Genomic DNA, 18941 nt, shown 5'->3' with positions numbered 1-18941 from the left:
TTGTCTTCAGTCTATAGAGAATATGTTTAGTAGTCACTCTACACTTACTGATACAAATGGGGAATACTCACGTCAATGATCAAATACTCTACAGGTAGAGGCCGCGCCAACTGTGTGATCTCATTGCCAAACTTGTCAATATCCTGTAGGAGAAAGCACTGACATTAATCAGTAGGCACCACAAGGACTTGGCATCCTGATGCTGCCAACCACTATCTGTGAGAAAGCGGCCCATGTATAAATGGAGCTTAAAAGCATGTTGGTTGTGTCATGTTGGCTGGGGACTAAAAAAAAGTGGGGAGAAAATTTGTAAAAATAATAAATGTGAGTTAACCCCTTCCCATTAAAAATTTTTTTAATCACCCACCTTTTCAAAAAGGTTTAAAATTTATATATATATATATATATATATATATATATATATATATATATATATATATTATTTTTTTTATTTATTTATTTATTTTTATTTAAAAAAGCTCTCTTATAAAACCTTTCTCCCATTAAAAGAAAAAAAAAAACCCTGTCACATGACATTACGAAAAGTATCGGTGAGTACTGGAGAGAAAGTAAAAAAGTATCGGTACCGTATATACTCGAGTATAAGCAGAGTTTTTCAGCACGATTTTTTGTGCTGAAAACACCACCCTCGGCTTATAATCGAGTAAACTCGCCGCCTGTCAATCCCTTTTCAGTGGTCTTCAACCTGCGGACCTCCAGATGTTTCAAAACTACAACTCCCAGCATGCCCGGACAGCCGATGGCTGTCCGGGCATGCTGGGAGTTGTAGTTTTGCAACATCTGGAGGTCCGCAGGTTGAAGACCACTGATAGGGATTGACAGGCGGTGATGATGAAGGGGGGGAAGTGATGACGGGGTGATGATGACGGGGGTGAAAATGACAGGGTGTTAATGACGGGGGGGTGATGTATTTTCCACCCTAGGCTTATAGTCGAGTCAATAACTTTTCCTGGGTTTTTGGGGTGAAATTAGGGGCCTCAGCTTATATTCGGGTCGGCTTATACTCGAGTATATACAGTACTCGGTCTTAAAAAAAAAATGGTATCGGGACATCCGTAATGTTGGCATTTCAATTACACTTTTAACTATTTTTGTTAATTTAAATTTTAACCATGGTCTAAAACTTTTGGAAGCTAGAGACACTTTCTATTTCTACAGGGAGTCAGGCTATGATTTACTGGTCTTTCACACTTCCTTCAGATGCCCATGTTCTCTTTTAAAAGGGTACTCCGCCCATAGACATCTTATCCCCTATCCAAAGGATAGGGGATAAAATGTCTGATCACAGGGATCCCACCGATGGGAACCCCGCAATCTCTCCTGCAGCACCTCCTGTCATCTGGTGGTGCTGCAGGAGAGGGGATAAGATGTCTAGGGGTAGAGTACCCCATTAAGGACCTTCCTTCTTTTTTTTTTTCAGTCTAGTGTTATGCCATTTTCTTTGAATATGGGAATACCCATTTAATGGAATTATATTAGCGAGTAAAATGACATCCACTACAGAGCCCCCAGTGTCAAAGCCGAGATAAAAAGAAAGCATCAGGTATTCCATTTCCTGTACATTGGCTGAGGATTATATGATATTGTCTACAACATCAGAGTACTGGCGGGGTCAGACAGAAGCAGATGATCCGGTCATGTGATTATTGGATGCAATTGTACTCATAAATAGAACTAATTACTATAGGTAGCATGGTACTTCACATTCAGGTTACCTGGGACAACCCCAGTATAGCTGTCCACATAAGGCATATAGATGTCATAGAGGCAGGTACACCCCCTCTATTTGCCAGTGGATAGACATTACAAACCTAATTGGAACACGGACAAGTAATGCTACATATTCCCTGCAGATGTAGCCAATCCTTAGGACAATTTACTTTTGAGAAGAGTTTATCCAGTTGGAACAACCCCCTTAAAAGCACCCATCTGAAGACACTGACCTTATAAAATACATCAGGAACATACTGCTCACTGCTTGACTCTTTGGCATAGCCCAGTTCTGGAGCATCTCTACAGGGCAGGAGGCATTCGTCCCGTACTAGTGCCATACACTGATTTGACACCTGGTATCCCTCAAAGTGCACTTGGTTATCCGGGCCCCCTATAAAATGACAGGAGGAAAGGTGAAGTTGGCATGAACACAGGTTACATTATGTAAAGTGAGGGTATCTAGATGGGATCTTTAAAGGAGTACTCCGGCGCGCACTTTTTTCCTTTTATCCCGTCCGGGCTGCAAAATAAAAGAAAACACACTTTCTCTTACCTGCCAACGAGCCCCTGGAGCTCCGGTACACTCCGGTACAGGTGTTCGGTCCCCGGGCTGTATTCTTCTTACTTCCTGTTAGCCCGGCACGTCACACGGAGCTTCAGCCTATCACCGGCCGTAGCGATGTCCCGCCTCGGCCGGTGATAGGCTGAAGCTCCGTGTGACGTGCCGGGCTAACAGGAAGTAAGAAGAATACAGCCCGGGGACCGAACACCTGTACTGGAGTGTACCGGAGCTCCTGGGGCTCGTTGGCAGGTAAGAGAAAGTGTGTTTTCTTTTATTTTGCAGCCCGGACGGGCCTTTAAAGGGGTTCTTGGCCCCTAGACATCTTGGCCCCTAGACATCTTATCCCCTATCCAAAGGATAGGGGATAAGATGTCTGATCGCAGGGGTTCCACCGCTGGGGACCACCGCGATCTCCCTGCTGCACCCCAGACATCCGGTGTACGGAGCGAACTAAGCTCCGTGCCGGATGACTGGCAATGCGGGGCGAAGGCTCGTGATGTCACAGCCACGCCCCGCTCGTGATATCACGGTGATGCCCCCTCCCATAGACTTGCATTGAGGGGGCTGGGGAGTGACGTCCCGAGCAGGGCGCGGCCCTGAAGTCACGAGCCTCCGGCACTGCATCAGATGCTCTAAACGAATGCCGGGTGCAGCAGGGAGATCATGGGGGTCCCCAGCTGTGGGATCCCTGCGATCAGACATCCAAAAGGATGGGAGATAAGATGTCTAGGGGTTGAGTACCCCTTTAAAGGAATCTACTGTATATGGATTGTGAGAAAAGCTAAAGAATTTGTTTTACCAACCAAGTGGCGAGGAGAATATTACCTGTAGCCATCACTGTCACGAACTTGGAGCCAAAGTGTCCATCTGGAGACAGTCGGCATGAGTTTGGGTGCTGGTTTTGGAAGAAACCAGCCGTGATGCATTCTTCTGAACTTAGGTAATATGAATCCTGGGAGACAGAAATACAGCTGAGTGATTCAACTACATACATCTAATGGCAACTGGTGAATCTGTATTTCAGTCATAGCAAGTATACAGACATCACTAATATATCTAGCCTTCACTTGCTGATCTATGGTACTGGGAGAGGATTTCATCCCATGATTTAAAGGGGTACTACCGAGCTGACAACTTATCCGCTAACTAACGGATAGGGGATAAGTTGCCTGATCGCGCGGGGTCCTGCCGTTGGGGACCCCCATGATCTCGCACGCAGCACCGCGCTCTCATCAGGCCCCGGAGCAAACATCGCTCTGGGTCTGATGACTGCCGATCACGGGGCGGGGTATCTTCACGGCTCCGCCCCCATGTGAAGTCACACTCCGCCCCCTCAATGTTATTGAGGGGGCGGAGCGTGACATAACAAAGGGGTGGAGCTGTGACGTTACGATCACCAGCCCCGTCAGCAGACCCGGAGCGGATGTTCGCTCCGGGGCCTGATGAGAGCGAGGTGCTGCGCGCGAGATCGCGGGGGTCCCCAGCGGCAGGAACCCGCGCGATCAGGCAACTTATCCCCTATCCTTTAGATAGGGGATAAGTTGTCAGCACGGTAGTACCCCTTTAAGCTTTACCAACACGTGGAAGAATACACAAGCAAAATGCAAATTGGCTACAGCGATATCCATTTATCCCTCGAGCAATATCTCTCTACTGCAGATATACTGCATTGCAACTTCTGACAATTTCACAGTAAAACCGACATTGGAAAGATGGGGAAATGAAAAAGTGTTTTTCGATGAGCACTCACCTTGTTCCTACTGTACCGGACAGTACCTTTTCTAGTATCTTCTGAAACCAGGTCTGTGAATATCCAGCCAACCTATACAGAGATGACACTGTGAGCTGTTTTGCTAGAAATCTGAATAAATCCTTCAGAATAGGCCGTCAAGTGTGGACATGAGGAGCAGCAGTATTTCAGAGTTCTATTCCGCATTAATCAGCAGTTCTCCCCTTTGTGAGCTCCATCTCTTAGGCTGCATTCACACTACTAGAAAACTGAAGAGGGCACTGTTATGGTCCGAGACCTGGACACAGATAGTGGATCACTGGCTGTGAGCTGCTGATAAATGCAGTCCGTCACTGCGGGAGACCAGATTCCTTGCGCCTGTGAGTCCGGGGTTCTGGGAACCAAGAAGCCCAAAGTCATAACAAATAACCACACTAAAGAAACAGGTACCCGCACTCACCGCTAGGCTGCTGTAGCTAGATTCCTTCGGCTTGCCCGAACGATCTGGTGTCAGACCTGTAGCAGGGCGTTCAGAAGCGAGGCGACTGCCAGTGAAGTTTCGCGCTGATTGAGCTTCTTCCGGCCTCAAAGGAAGTTTCGAGCTGATTGGGCGGACAATCCGGTGTCACACCTGTAGCAGGGCGTTCAGAAGCGAGATGACTGTCGGCGAAGTTTCGTGCTGATTGCGCTTCTTCCGGCCTCAATGAGGCCGGAAGAAGCGCAATCAGCGCGAAACTTCGCTGGCAGTCGCCTCGCTTCTGAACGCCCTGCTACAGGTCTGAGACCAGATCGTCCGTGCAAGCCGAAGGAGTCTAGCTACAGCAGCCTAGCGGTGAGTGCGGGTACCTGTTTCTTTAGTGCGCAATGAGCGCAAAACTTCGACGACAGTCATCTCGCTTCTGAACGCCCTGCTACAGGTCTGACACCGGATCGTCCGCGCAATCAGCTCGAAACTTCTGTTGAGGCCGGAAGAAGCGCAATCAGCGCAAAACTTCGCCAGCAGTCACCTCGCCTCTGAACGCCCTGCTACAGGTCTGACACCGGATCGTCCGGGCAAGCCGAAGGAATCTAGCTACAGCAGCCTAGCGGTGAGTGCGGGTACCCGTTTCTTTAGTGCGCAATCAGCGCGAAACTTCGACGACAGTCATCTCGCTTCTGAACGCCCTGCTACAGGTCTGACACCGGATCGTCCGCGCAATCAGCTCGAAACTTCCGTTGAGGCCGGAAGAAGCGCAATCAGCGCAAAACTTCGCCGGCAGTCACCTCGCCTCTGAACGCCCTGCTACAGGTCTGACACCGGATCGTCCGGGCAAGCCGAAGGAATCTAGCTACAGCAGCCTAGCGGTGAGTGCGGGTACCTGTTTCTTTAGTGTGGTTATTTGCATTCACACTACGTTTGCAGCCTTTAGACTCTCGCAGCATCTCAATCAATTTAATGAGCAGGCCAGATTCAGACAGTGACTCCGGTCGGCTCATTTTTGCCCCGTTTCCAGTATTGTGACCGGACTTCAAACCTACGGTTTTAGGTCCAATCACAAAACCGGATGCAGGGCAAAAATGAGCCGACCGGAGTAACTATCTGACTCCGGTCGGCTCATTAAAAGTGAATGGGCTTCGGTGCCGGTCCGCCTGGGATACGGGAGCTCCCGGTTTTGAAATTTCCCAGCCGGATCCGCCAGCCGTAGGCTGCAAACTTAGCGCGAATGTAGCCTTATTGGGTATTTCCTGAGCTCAGTTCACATACACAGCATTGAGACAAAAAGAGTTGGAGACAGTAAGGACTTGTTCACACAGCGGAATCTCTGGATGGAGATATTCCGGGTGCAGATTCCATTTCCAGCCGGCTGAACAAGCGCAATGAGCCACCTCTGAGCATTTTCTGACGAATTACTAAATATCTTTATTCTTTCCTTGAAGTCGAGGGTCTAAAATGTAAATTTATACACACACACACATATATATATATATATATATATATATATATATATATATATAGCTCATGAGTGATAAAGGCTACTACTGCAGAAACGTTGCTCTGATTTTGAGATAATAAAGACAACCCAGCTTTTTAAAGATCCGTGACCTGACTGGTGCTGTGTTTCTTGGATTTCGTGTATATATATATATATATATATATATATATATATATATATCAGTCTACGATTAAGCACGTTCCGTGAGAAACGCGTCAGACGCTTCTACCTCTGTGTGTGAATCCTATCTGATGGATCAATAAAGAATACTACTTTTAATTGCATCTTGGGAGCTGGACGACTTCTTTGTTCATATATATATATATATATATATATATATATATATATATATGTATAGAGTTCATGATAAGTTCTGCTTTTATCTCCTGCAGTCTTATTCTCTTATACGAGGGTTAGCAGTGGTATGCTTTCACTTTCATTTACTCAATACATGAACACAACAGCATACAAATATATTAGTATCCCCACCCCCAGGTGCAGAGGGTAAAATACTTTTGAATTGAGTGTTTTTTTTCCCTTGCCTTGGTTAATCCAAGCTTGGCTGCAATCTCATCCACCACTTTGGCTTTTGGATCGTCGAGCAGCTCCAGGCTGTTCTGTGTCCCGATCTAAACAGGGAAAGCAAGTGAGAATACATGGCACACACTATACTGTGATATTTACAGGATTTATTAATGGGACTGTCAGCTTCTGCTAAACAGTGTCTCAAATGCACAATTTTAGCTTTTTAAGGCCCCTCCTGGACAGAGAGGCACCATAAGGTCGCAGGTTAAACTCTTAGGACAGCATTTTCCAAGCTGGGTGCCCCCAGCTGTTGCAAAACTACAACTTCCAGCATGGCCCGGACAGCAATTGGGTGAGAGTTTTGCAACAGCTGGAGGCTCTCTGGTTGGAAAACACTGTCCTAGGGGCTGCAAACGCAACTGTGTGGCGTCTATCACCAAACCAAGCTGGCAGACATCATCAGTACCTAAAGAGGAGCAGTCGTTCTAATCCTATCATAAGTCACCACTTACCTGTGGCGGTTCATAGATGGCGGCCACCTCGGCCCGAATGGCTAACGGGATGTCCTTGTGTTCAGTGTAACGGCCATACAAGTAGCCTATGCGCTGGTTTCCAGTTTTGCGCCAGAAGTCCAGAAAGCGGTCAGCGATTGTGTGATTTTCAAACATAATGTTGTCCACATGTCTGTATTTCTGTCGGGAAACAAAACAGGAATTTATATGTAAGAAAAAAGGGAACATAAGGAACAGACTGTATAAATATTTCCATAATCAACAGGAAACTAGCATATGAAAACCACCGTCAATTATCACAATCCCATCTGTTACTGCAGCTTATAACATCTGCTGTTCATGCCAGTTAACCATCGAAACTGGGAACCCGCAAGTGTTTTGTTCAGTTCTCCTATACATTGCTTGTTACTGATCCTTTAACCCCTTACTGTATTATGACATACACTTATGTTGGAAGTTCGTAGGAAGAGATACTGAGTGGGCTCAGGAGTTAAAGGAAAAAACTGTAGTGGTATATAAAAGTTATAGATCGCATGGGGTCCGACCGCTGGGGCCCCGTGATCTCCTGTACGGGGCCCCGGCAGTGTGCAGGAAGGGGGCGTGTCCATCCTCAGCATGACGCGGCGGCCAACATCATGCAGTGACGAAACGCTCCCTTCATGCGACTGTCCGGGCCCTGTACAGGAGATCGCCGGGGGGGTTGACATCAGTCAGACATCCCACAATCTATAACTTATTCCCTATCCTTCGGATGGGGTTTAAGTTATACACCACTAGAGTTTTCCTTTAAAGGGGTACTCCACTGGAAAAAAAAATGTTTTAAATCAACTGGTGCAAGAAAGTTAAACAGATTTGTATATTACTTCTATTAAAAGATCTTAATCTTTCCAGTACTTATGAGCTGCTGCATGATCCACAGGTAGTTCTTTTCTTTTCTATTTATTTTCTGTCTGATCACAGTGCTCTCTGCTGACACCTCTGTCCATGCCAGGAACTGTCCGGAGCAGGATATGTTTGCTAAGGGGATTTGCTCCTACCAAAAAGAGAAGAACTTCCTGTGGGTGATATAGCAGCTGATAAGTACTGGAAGGATTAAGATTTTTTCAATATAAGTAATTTACAAATCTGTTTAACTTTCTGGCACCAGTTATTTAAAAAAAAAATAATGTTTTCCAATGGAGTAGCAAACATAGGCTGCTCTGGACAGTTCCTAAAATGGACCGAGATGTCAGCAGAGAGCTCTGTGTTCCAAAACGAAAAGAATTTGCTCTGTAGAATTCAGCAGTTAATAGGTACTGGAAGGATTAAGATTTTTTAATAGAAGTGATTTACAAATCTGTTTAACTTTCTGGCACCAGTTGATTTAAAAAAATAAATAAATAAAAAATAAAAAAGTTTTCCACCAGAGTGGACTTCTTTACCGTGAGGACTGTGAATTTATGGAACAGTCTACCTCAGGAACTGGTCACAGCAGGAGCAATTAACAGCTTTAAAACAGGGTTAACTATGTAACTATAAGAGTACCCCTTTAACTTACCTTCCGCTACTCCCTTGATATTACTAATATCGGTCTCCCATCCTCCGGCCCCAGTCTTCTTCCTGGTTTTGGGGCCAGACAGGTCACACTGCACTAAGCTAAGCGGCAGCGTCATGCAATGGGCATGGGCTTCTTTCCGGTGATCGGTTCAGTTGCATCAAACTGGCTCTCAGCCTATGACCGGCCGAGTCGGGAAATCACTGCAGCTGGCAAATAGCTGAGCGCGGTGTTACGTGTCGGATCCAAAACCAGGAAGAAGACTGGGGCCGGAGGACGGGTGACCGATACTGGAAGCACCAGGGAGGTAAGCTAAAGTACTATTAGGATTAACAAAAGTTTTGTCTGGAGTAAACCTTTATCCTTATATCTCCCCATCTACACAAAAAAAAAAAAAAAAAAGTCATCAGATCACCACAAGAAGAAGATGACAGCTGTAGCATCAGGGAAGCAGGGATGGCATTATGGGGTTATACCTGGCATGAATTTTACCTGTCGGCTGAGTGTAATAGCGCTGGGCTGGCATTTGGTACAGATTCCTTCTGGCCATGGTGGGTGACCCTCACAGCCAGATTTTATCTTACAGCTGATATTCTCCAAGGCCACAAATTTTCCCCTGGAAATAGAAAAATATTAACGTCAATGGCCATGACATCATGTGACCGTATGACCAAACTGCGAGACACTCTCTGATGACACCTGTCTCGGGAACTGTCCAGAGTAGAAGCAAATCTCCATTGCAAACCTCTTCTACTCTGTGCAGTTCCCGAGACAAGCAGAGATGTCAGCAGAGAGCACTGTTGCCAGACAGAAAAGAACAACTCAACTTCAGCAGGTGATAATTAATGGAAGGATTAAGATTTTTTAATAGAAGTAATTTACAAATCTGTTTAACTTTCTGGAGCCAGTTGATTTTTCCTGGAATAATGTATACTTTCATTCAGTGTGCCTTTAAATTCAGGTCTGCTCTCCTTTCCCAACAGTGCCTGAGATATTTGGACTGCAGCTACTCACTTGTCTGCACCTCCTGTCAGCTTGCGGATATAGGCATGGAAGGACATGTGTTTCACTGGGGGTTCCAGATGGTTGAGATAATCCTCATCGAAAGGCTGCGGGAAAACACAGTGTTAACTAAATGGGATAATGCGCACACACTTCCTCCGCAAGTATTTCTATGTCACGATCCTCACCTCTAATGGGACACAGTGCACACATTTACCAAGTGGACCGTGGCGACATCTGCAGGAAAAAGGTAGCAAAATCAATTGTAGCAGGGCGTGCGCAAGAAAAACCATGCATATGTTTGTAAAAGAGTTCAGAATAATGGGATTGTACAGTGAGAGAGAACCTATAGGACAGTGGTCTTCAACCTGTGGACCTCCAGATGTTGCAAAAGTACAACTTCCAGCATGCCCGGACAGCCAACGGCTGTCCGGGCATGCTGGGAGTTGTAGTTTTGCAACATCTGGAGGTCCGCAGGTTGTAGACCACTGCTATAAGAGATATTTGATTGCTGGGGCTGGGAAGAGACACACTTCATTCATCCTGTACGGGAGCGCCGAAGAGACCCCGGAATCTCCATTGCTCCCATGGAAATAAATTGAGCACATGTAGGTGGAGCCCTTCCTGATCAGACACTTATCACTTATTTTGAGCATAGGGCAGTGTTTCCCAACCAGGGTGCCTCCAGCTGTTGCAAAACTACAACTCCCAGCCTGCCGGAACAGCCTACGGCTGTCCGGGCATGTTGGGAGTTGTAGTTTTGCAACAGCTGGAGGCACCCTGGCATAGGGGGATAGGTTATCTTTTACTGGACAACCCCTTTATGAAACGTTTCCTTTTTTTGAGCAGGCTCTTCCTCAGCGGTCCTGAAGAAGCTCAGACAGCATGCTAAACATAGCCCTATTCTTATTTTAAACCCTTCATCACCCAGCTAGTTTTGGCTTTTATGACCCAGTTCGTTTTTTTTTTTTCAAATCTGACATGTGTCTCTAAGTGGTAATAACTTTGAACTGCTTTCACCTGGCAAAGTGACTCAGAGATTGTCTTTTCGAGACATATTGTACTGTATTGTATATTAGTGGAATGTGTGTATATATATATATATATATATATATATATACACACATACACATACATACACACTATATATATATATATATATATATATATATATATATATATACATACACACACACAAATATTATATATTTATTTTATTTTTTACTTCTGCACAACAGCACCCCCTAGTGTCTTCCCTGCCACTAGGCCGTCAAGCCCCCTCCCATAGACTTGCATTGAGGAGGCGGGGCATGACAGCATGAGGGGGTGGGGCTATGGTGTCACGGCTCCAGCGTTCGGAACAGTTTGTTCCAAACTCTGAGCAGCGGAGTACCCCTTTAAATGACTTTGAGGAATTACTTTGACTCATTCTAAAGATTGGTGGGGGTCCTAGCAGTCAGACCTCCATATCCTGGCATTATGCCATCACTTTATATAGGCGAAAGAAAAAAATCTTTAGTCCATGTCAAAAATTCTAATAGTACAGCACTTCTATAATCCGGTGAAAAATTGCACATAAACCACTAAGTAATTTCTATGCATTTTTTTGGCAAAAAACTAAAAAACATTCTAGACTCCCCTAGCAGGACACATACATATTAGATCAAGACCAGTAGGATCTATATACCAGAACAATGACACCTACAGCTGAGCGTCTCTGTTTCTATAGATCTTTCCATCTTGCTTGTAGAGAAATTGGTCGATGTCATCTTCCACCACTAGGGGCGTACTTGACGGCCTGGAGGATTGCGCTAAGCCAGAAGTGTCCATCACCTCCGATGAAGGGCCAGCAGAGCTGGATGGAAAAAGGAACAGCATGTCTCCATGTCTACAAGGGGAAGCAAACAAAACAGCCATCAGCTACGGCCATTCATTATTTATCAGGCAGCGTCAGGTGACGGCCGGGAGCGGCTTCTCTGTTGCCCATTACATTCAGTCTGTGAAGAATAGACGTGCAACAAGTTAGACGCTTCAATGTATTGTCTTAACCCCTTCACCACCAGCCCAAGTTTTGCATCTTTTTCTGTGTTTTAAAGGGGTACTCCACCCCTAGATATCTTATCCCCTATCCTTTGGATGTCTGATCGCAGGGGTCCCGCCGCTGGGGACCCCCGCAATATAGCATGCAGCACCCACCAGTATCTGCTTCCGGCAGCACTGGAGGTTCTGTATCCCGACCACGGGAATGGAAGATGGTGACGTCACGACTCCGCCCCCGTGTAATGTCATACCCCGCCCCATCAATGCAAGTCTATGAGAGGGGCCTGACAGCTGTCACGCCCCCTCCAATAGGCTTGCATTGAGGGGGTGGAGCGTGACGTCACACGGGGGGCGGGGGTGTGACGTCACAATGCTCCGGCCCCGTGATCGACAGTAAACAGACCCGGACTGATTTTAACAGGGTGTGGCGTGCAAGATCACATGGGTCCCCAGCGGCGGGACCCACGCGATCTGGCATCTTATCCCCTATCCTTTGGAGAGGGGATAAGATGTCTAAGCGCCGGAGTACCCCTTTAAACTAACTTTTGGTTTTGGCTATCACACTGACCAAAAACTACATGTAAAACATAGTCTAAATATATATTTATTTATATATTTTTTAAATATGTTCAATTTCTTGTACCTGTTAAAGGGGTACTCCGGTGGAATTTTTTTTTTTTTTATCAACTGGTGCCAGAAAGTTAAACAGATTTGTAAAAATCTTAATCCTTTCAGTACTTATTAGCTGCTGAATACTACAGAGGAAATTCTTTTCTCTTTGGAACAGTCTGCTGACATCACGAGCACAGTGCTCTCTGCTGACATCTCTGTCCATTTTAGGAACTGTCCAGAGCAGCATGTTTTTTATGGGGATTTTCTCCTACTCTGGACTGTTCTTAAAATGGACAGAGATGTCAGCAGAGAGCACTGTGCTCGTGATTCAGCAGAGAGCTCTGTGCTCCAAAAAGAAAATAATTTCCTCTGTAGTATTCAGCAGCTAATAAGTACTGGAAGGATTAAGATTTTTTTAATAGAAGTCATTTACAAATCTGTCTAACTTTCTGGCACCGGTTGATTTAAAAAAATAAAAAAAAAATTTAAAAATAAGTTTTCCACAGGAGTAACCCTTTAAAGCACAGCTGGATAGACCCCCACCCATATATACTATATTAGGGTACGTTCACACGCGCAAATTTTTTAGCTGGTTTTCCGCTGCGTATTTGAAAGTGGGCGTGCTCTTCTCGGCTGTCCGCAGCCGATTTTCCGTGGCGGAATGTACACTGCGGAAAACCGCCGCAAGCCCGATTGAAGTCAGTAGGGACTGTGGCAGATTTTTCGCAGTGTAAATTCCGCCACGGAAAATCTGCTGCGGACAGCCAAGAAGAGCCCGCCCACTTTCAAATACGCAGCGGAAAACCCGCTTAAAAATCTGCGCGTGTGAACGTACCCTTAAGGTGGTTCCCTCTAGGGCAGTGTTCTCCAACCAGTGTGCCTCCAGCTGTTGCAAAACTACAACTCCCAGCATGCCCGGACAGCCAAAGGCTGTCCGGGCATGCTGGGAGTTGTAGTTTTGCAACAGCTGGAGGCACACTGGTTGTAAAACACTTCTCTAGGGACTGACTACCGGTAGAACAGAATGTCTCTGATGTAGCCAGTGATTTCACGTCTTCAGACCAGTGATGGCGAGAAGCCTAGAAGATTCTAAGTTCCCTGACATGGGAAGGTGCCTACATGTGTCCTGCTATAGCCAGCGATCAATTTTGCGCTCAAATTAGAAAAAAGCAACTTGAATCTAATGTCCAGTGTGGAACGCTAGTAGTGCGGGACGCTAATAGTGCACGTGCGTTGGAGTCGCTGTCGTTGCTTTCGGCAGGATTCTATGCAGTGTGGGGGCTATAGCCTATAACGTTGTGACATTGTATCACGGTATATAAAAGCCGACTGCCTGCAACTAGAGAAAAATATATATACGATATCCTATAGTACTAACTGTGACTCAAAGGAACTACAAGTTGCAGCATGTCCTCTACACGTGCAGAAAACTACTAACTTCTCTCTTTAGGGGTACATTCCACGTATAGGATCTGCAGCATATTTTCTGCAGCGGATTTTGTTACCCATTGAAAATAATGGACACAAAATATGCAGCAGGGCCTGTACATGTACAAGTACCCTAGAATTATATTTTAGGATATAGCCTGGAACAGTTTGTTCCAAACGCTGAGCAGCAGAGTACCCCTTTAACCTGTTAAGGACGGCGGGCGTATCCATACGCCCCCGTTTTAAAGTCCTTAAGGACTGAGGGCGTATGGATACGCCCGTGGGAATTCCGGTCCCCGCCGCTAGCCGGTTGAGGACCGGATCGGGATGCCTGCTGAAATCATTCAGCAGGCATTCCGGCACATCGCCGAGGGGGTCCTGAGACCCCCCCCATGTCGGCGATCGGAGAAAATCGCATGTCAATTCAGACATACGATTTTCTCCAATTCCGGGCTGATCGGGTCTCTGGTGCCCCGATCACCCGGAAAATAGGGATGATCGGAGCTGTCAGTTACAGCCCCGATCATCCTGAGGGCTAGGAGTGAGGTCGCAGTGCTGCAATCTAAATCCTATCCCCTGCCATTAGTCAGAACAAAGTTCTGACCAATGGCAGCACAGGACAGGGGGTTGCCATGTAAACCCCCAGTTCTGCCCACCCCTGGATGTCGGGCAGAACGCGGGGGGGAGAAGATGGAGGCCTTTACCTGAGGACCAGATGCGTGGGGCCCGGCGATCATCGCAGACATCCACCTGAGATCACGGCATTATACAACCTACTTCCATATAGAAGGACATTTCTAGTCCCTGGTTTACCAGTTTGTTATGAATTACATGTAATTATTAAGGGGCTTTCTTCCGCCATAGTTCATTACGCTAATAATTGAATTGGTCTAACTTTATTAAGACTAGTTACGGACACATAACTTACAATTCCTTCTAGTACAACTATTTCCAAAATAGGCTGAGACATGTATCAGGATTATTGTTGTGCTTTTTAATGTAGTGTTGTTATTTCTTTTCTCATTTTCCCTATTATTGTGCATTTATGTGAAAATGTGAATGTTATTTTTATTTATTTTTTAAAATAAATAAACAGTCATATAAAAAAAAGAATCACTCCTGAGCTGGGGTGACGCAGTTACGTAAGGGAAGGTAGATGGTCATTGTTATGGTCCATGGCGCCAACACAAAGGACTCACTTGATTTTGAGTAAATTTAGAGACTTGTTTTGGGTTGCAGATATTTCTCCCGTCCTATTCCTGTTCAGATAGACAGAGAATCCGTTGTTTCTAAAGCCAAACTCTTTCGCTACCTGTGGGAAGACGTGAAGAGAGAGAGAGGAGGTTTGAAGGGCGCTGTGCACCTTACTGATCAATCATAGGAAAGATGAGGCTAGAGCTACACGTGACTTATTGCTGAGCAACATAAGATTTTTTTTTTGACTGAAATATGCACTTCTGTCTAATCAGTTTCTATCTTCTAATTGTATTTTTGCTTTTTATTAAATTTTTGTACATTATTATGAGGGCAGCCATTTTGTCTAGCTGTATTTAAAGGGGTACTCCGCTGCTCAGGGTTCAGGACAAACTGTTCCGAACACTGGAGCCGGGAGCTTGTGATGTCATAGCCCCACCCCCTCATGACATCACGCCTCACCCCCTCAATGCAAGTCTATGGGAGGGGGCGTGGCAGCAGCCACGCCCCCTCCCATAGACTTGCATTGAGGGGGCGGGACTAAAATGTCCCAAGCTCCCGGCGCCGGCTCCAGCATTTGTAACAGTTTGTTCCAAACGTGAGCAGCGGAGTACCCCTTTAAATGCACCAGATTACTCAATCAGCCTGATACACTGGGATAAATCTGGCGAAATTCCAAAAACTGCCTGTCTAGGTTTGCGTTGTCCCAGACTGGCCCATACCATTTTTTTTGCAGGATGTTTCTGTAGTTAAAAGCATAGTCGAGTGTGCTATTCCATACAGATAAAAGCATGTATACCATTGTATTGCTCCCTGGAATATGCCAAAAGGACTTTCCTATTGATATACATTGATTTAATTGTAGAAAAAAATCTAAATAAAATAGTAATAAAGCGGATACGGCTCAATTCATATGAGCAACCCAACACCTATACCCACAGTGTAAAAATTAAAGGAAAGTAAAAGAATAATAGGTTGGAGCTCAAAAGTCTATAGATATTGGGATAATAATTTAATATGTATAAAATAACATACATAAATGGATGGCTCACCACCTCTTAAAATAGCCACAAATAAAATCACATGAATATTGCACTGTGTAGGTATTAAATATAGCCAATACGTAGAATACCACCAATTATAGCCACTAGTTAGTGGAATTAGATGCAATAGTCTATGATAGCTGAGCTGGTGTGATACGGAATGACCTGAGTAACTTTTATGATTCCACAATCAAGTGCACAACTCCAGATAATTGCATTATATCCAAGTAAATGTCTAACAGTTCCAGGCTTGGAATTAAAGGGGTAGTCCAGTGCTGAAAAACGTATCCCCTATCCTAAGGATAGGGGATAAGTTTCAGATCGTGGGGAGGTCCGACCGCTGGGGCCCCGGCTCGCTGGCCAGATAGCGGGTGTCGACCACCGCACGAAGCGGCGGCCAACATGCCCCATCAATACATCGTTATGGCAGAGCCGGCGATTGCTGAAGTCAGCACTTCGGCTCTGCCATAGAGTTGTATAGAAGGGGCATGTCGGCCATTGCTTTGTGCGGTGGTCAACACGCCCCCTTCCCACTGGCTGCTGGGGCCCCATACAGGAGATCTTGTGGGGCCCCAGCGGTCGGACCCCCCCCCCCCCGTGATCTGAAACTTATCCCCTATCCTTAGGATAGGGGATAAGTTTTTCAGCACTGGATATCTCCTCTAAGGTGCAATGAGTGTCATATATATATATATCTCTATATATGTCTTATCCTTATATCGCACATTCTGGCACAGATAATTATCCAAACAGAAAGTGTCTGTTTGAATAATTATCTGTGCCGGAATGTGCGAGCCTGGAACTGTTATAGACATTTACTTTGATATAATACAATTATCTGGAGTTATGTACTTCATTGTGGAATCATAAAAGTTACTCAGGTCATTCCGTATCAGACCAGCTCAGCTCTCATAGACTACTGTATCTAATTCCACTAACTAGTGGCTGGTAGGAAAAGGGAAAAATAAAAGAAAAAACGGGGCGCTCTTTCGTGTGGTATTGTCATAAACAAGAAGTAGGGTAGGAAAGGGGGGACCCACCACCTCACCTAAAGTGTCGTACCGACCTGCTGGATTGATGCAACAGTGCTAGTCTAACACTAATGAGGGTTATGGGTGGAGGTCGGAGGATGCAGTGTGCAGCTCTATCTCCCCTATCCGTATCCTCTGGAGTACGGATTAATGGAAGGAGAATGGGTAGATAAAAATGGGGAGTTATGTAGAGCGCTTCTGCTGGCAAGGAACAGACTCAAGACGCCATGGTTGCACAGGACAGTTAAAGGGTACCTCTCATCAAAAAAACTTTTGATATATTATAGATTAATGTATGCAGAATAACTTTACAATTGCATGTTATTAAAAAACATGCTTCTTTCTATTTAATTTTCCACTTTGAAGAAATGACCACTAGGGGTCTCCCTACCAGTCCTGGCAGCAAGCATTTCAGACTCATGCTGGAGTCCTATGCACTACGAGCTGCCAGTCTGCTTTGTTCACAAAGGAGAACACTCAGAGCTGCCTGCCTGCTTTGTTCACAGCCTGTTTGGCTGTGAACAAAGCAGGCTGGCAGCTCTGAGTGTTTAGGACTCCAGCACGAGTCAGAAATGCTTGCTGACAGGACTGATCGGGAAAAATACAATAGAAAGAAGCATATTTTTCATTAACATGCTATTGGAAAGTTATTCAACATTCATTAATCTAAAATATATCAAAAGTTTATTTGAAGAGAGGTACCCTTTAATTGGGATTTTTCGGACAACGCGTTTCGGCGCTCACATGCGCCTTCATCAGGTCCACAAACATAAATTAGATGTGCCACTCACGCACAGGAAGCACCTCAGGATTCATCTAATTTATATGTTTGTGGACTTGATGAAGGCGCATGTGAGCGCCGAAACGTGTTGTCAGAAAAAAATCTCAATAAATTGTCCTGTGCAACTGTGGCGTCTTGAGACCGTTCCTTGCCGGCAGAAGCGCTCTACATAATTCCCATTTTTATCTACCCATTCTCCTTACTAACTAGTGGCTATAATTGGTGGCATTCTATGTATTGGCTATATTTAATACCTACACAGTGCAATATTCATGTGATTTTATTTGTGGCTATTTTAAGGGGTGGTTTCACAAGGGCCCTGTAAACCACCCAGTTATGTATGTTATTTTATACATATTAAATAAATGATCACCCCAATATCTATAGACTTTTGAGCTCCAATATAATATTATTTTGATTTAATTGTATTCTATTGATTAAATGGGCACTGTCATTAAAACTAATTTTTGCTATTGCACTCCTTAAAACTCTTTCTAATGTATGTTGTTTAAAAAATAAATAAAGTTTTCTATGTTTCATTTGTGTTTTTAAAAAATCTGCCACTAGGTGTCTCCCTACTTGTCCAGAGCACATTCTCTCAACCCCCCCCCCCCCCCCCTATTTCTTGCACAGACTTTGGACTCCTGCTGGCCTGGCAGAAGTCCAAAATCAGGAAATGCAGTCTGGAGTGCTGAGGGGTGTGTGTGCAGCCTTAGCCAATCATAACTCATCTCCCACTGATCTGCTCTGGGCTGTGTGTAGCAGAGTGAGGGAGGAAGTTCTCCCCTGTATGGCTTCAGATGATGTCACGCCTGCTGGGGAACGCCCCTTCCCAGTCTGTGAATCTGACTGAGACTGAGCAGAAAAATACAGAACAATATGAAAAATAAAGACAGGCGGAAGTGAACTGGGAGGATTATAAAACTTAACAAGGTCATGAGAGGTACTCTTTAACATTCACTTAGGGTCTATTATAGTGTGTCCCAACCAGGGTGCCTCCAGCTGTTGCAAAACTACAACTCCCAGCATGCCCGGACAGCCAAAGGCTGTCCGGGCATGCTGGGTGTTGTAGTTATGCAACAGCTGGAGGCACCCTGGTTGGGAAAAAGTGGTCTATTCACATGGGTCTCTACTACATCTGACAATCATCCGGCCTATAAATCAAAAGAAGAGTAGAAACGTAATGTGAATAGAGCCTTAAGAAAAAGAAAAGCAATGGGGGGGAGGGGGGGGGATTGCAG

The 18941-nt window shown here is 45.3% G+C and overlaps 1 protein-coding gene across 1 annotated transcript in view; it reads right to left on the bottom strand.

The window, feature by feature from the left end:
* Positions 1-18941, bottom strand: part of NPLOC4 (NPL4 homolog, ubiquitin recognition factor) — a 46228-nt gene that overhangs the window by 12524 nt on the left and 14763 nt on the right. Inside the window, exons 3-13 of the mRNA XM_056549729.1 lie at positions 14851-14963; positions 11277-11459; positions 9760-9808; positions 9584-9678; positions 9062-9185; positions 7036-7215; positions 6541-6627; positions 4047-4118; positions 3122-3248; positions 1965-2125; positions 72-143 (exon numbers count right to left, since the gene is read on the bottom strand). Of these exons, the coding sequence (XP_056405704.1) occupies positions 72-143; positions 1965-2125; positions 3122-3248; positions 4047-4118; positions 6541-6627; positions 7036-7215; positions 9062-9185; positions 9584-9678; positions 9760-9808; positions 11277-11459; positions 14851-14963 (1263 nt within the window). The remainder of the gene's footprint in view (positions 1-71; positions 144-1964; positions 2126-3121; positions 3249-4046; positions 4119-6540; positions 6628-7035; positions 7216-9061; positions 9186-9583; positions 9679-9759; positions 9809-11276; positions 11460-14850; positions 14964-18941) is intronic.

The sequence above is a fragment of the Hyla sarda genome, chromosome 13, assembly GCF_029499605.1.
Source record: "Hyla sarda isolate aHylSar1 chromosome 13, aHylSar1.hap1, whole genome shotgun sequence".
Classification (NCBI taxonomy): Eukaryota; Metazoa; Chordata; class Amphibia; order Anura; family Hylidae; genus Hyla; species Hyla sarda.
This window is presented reverse-complemented; position numbering and strand designations above follow the sequence as displayed.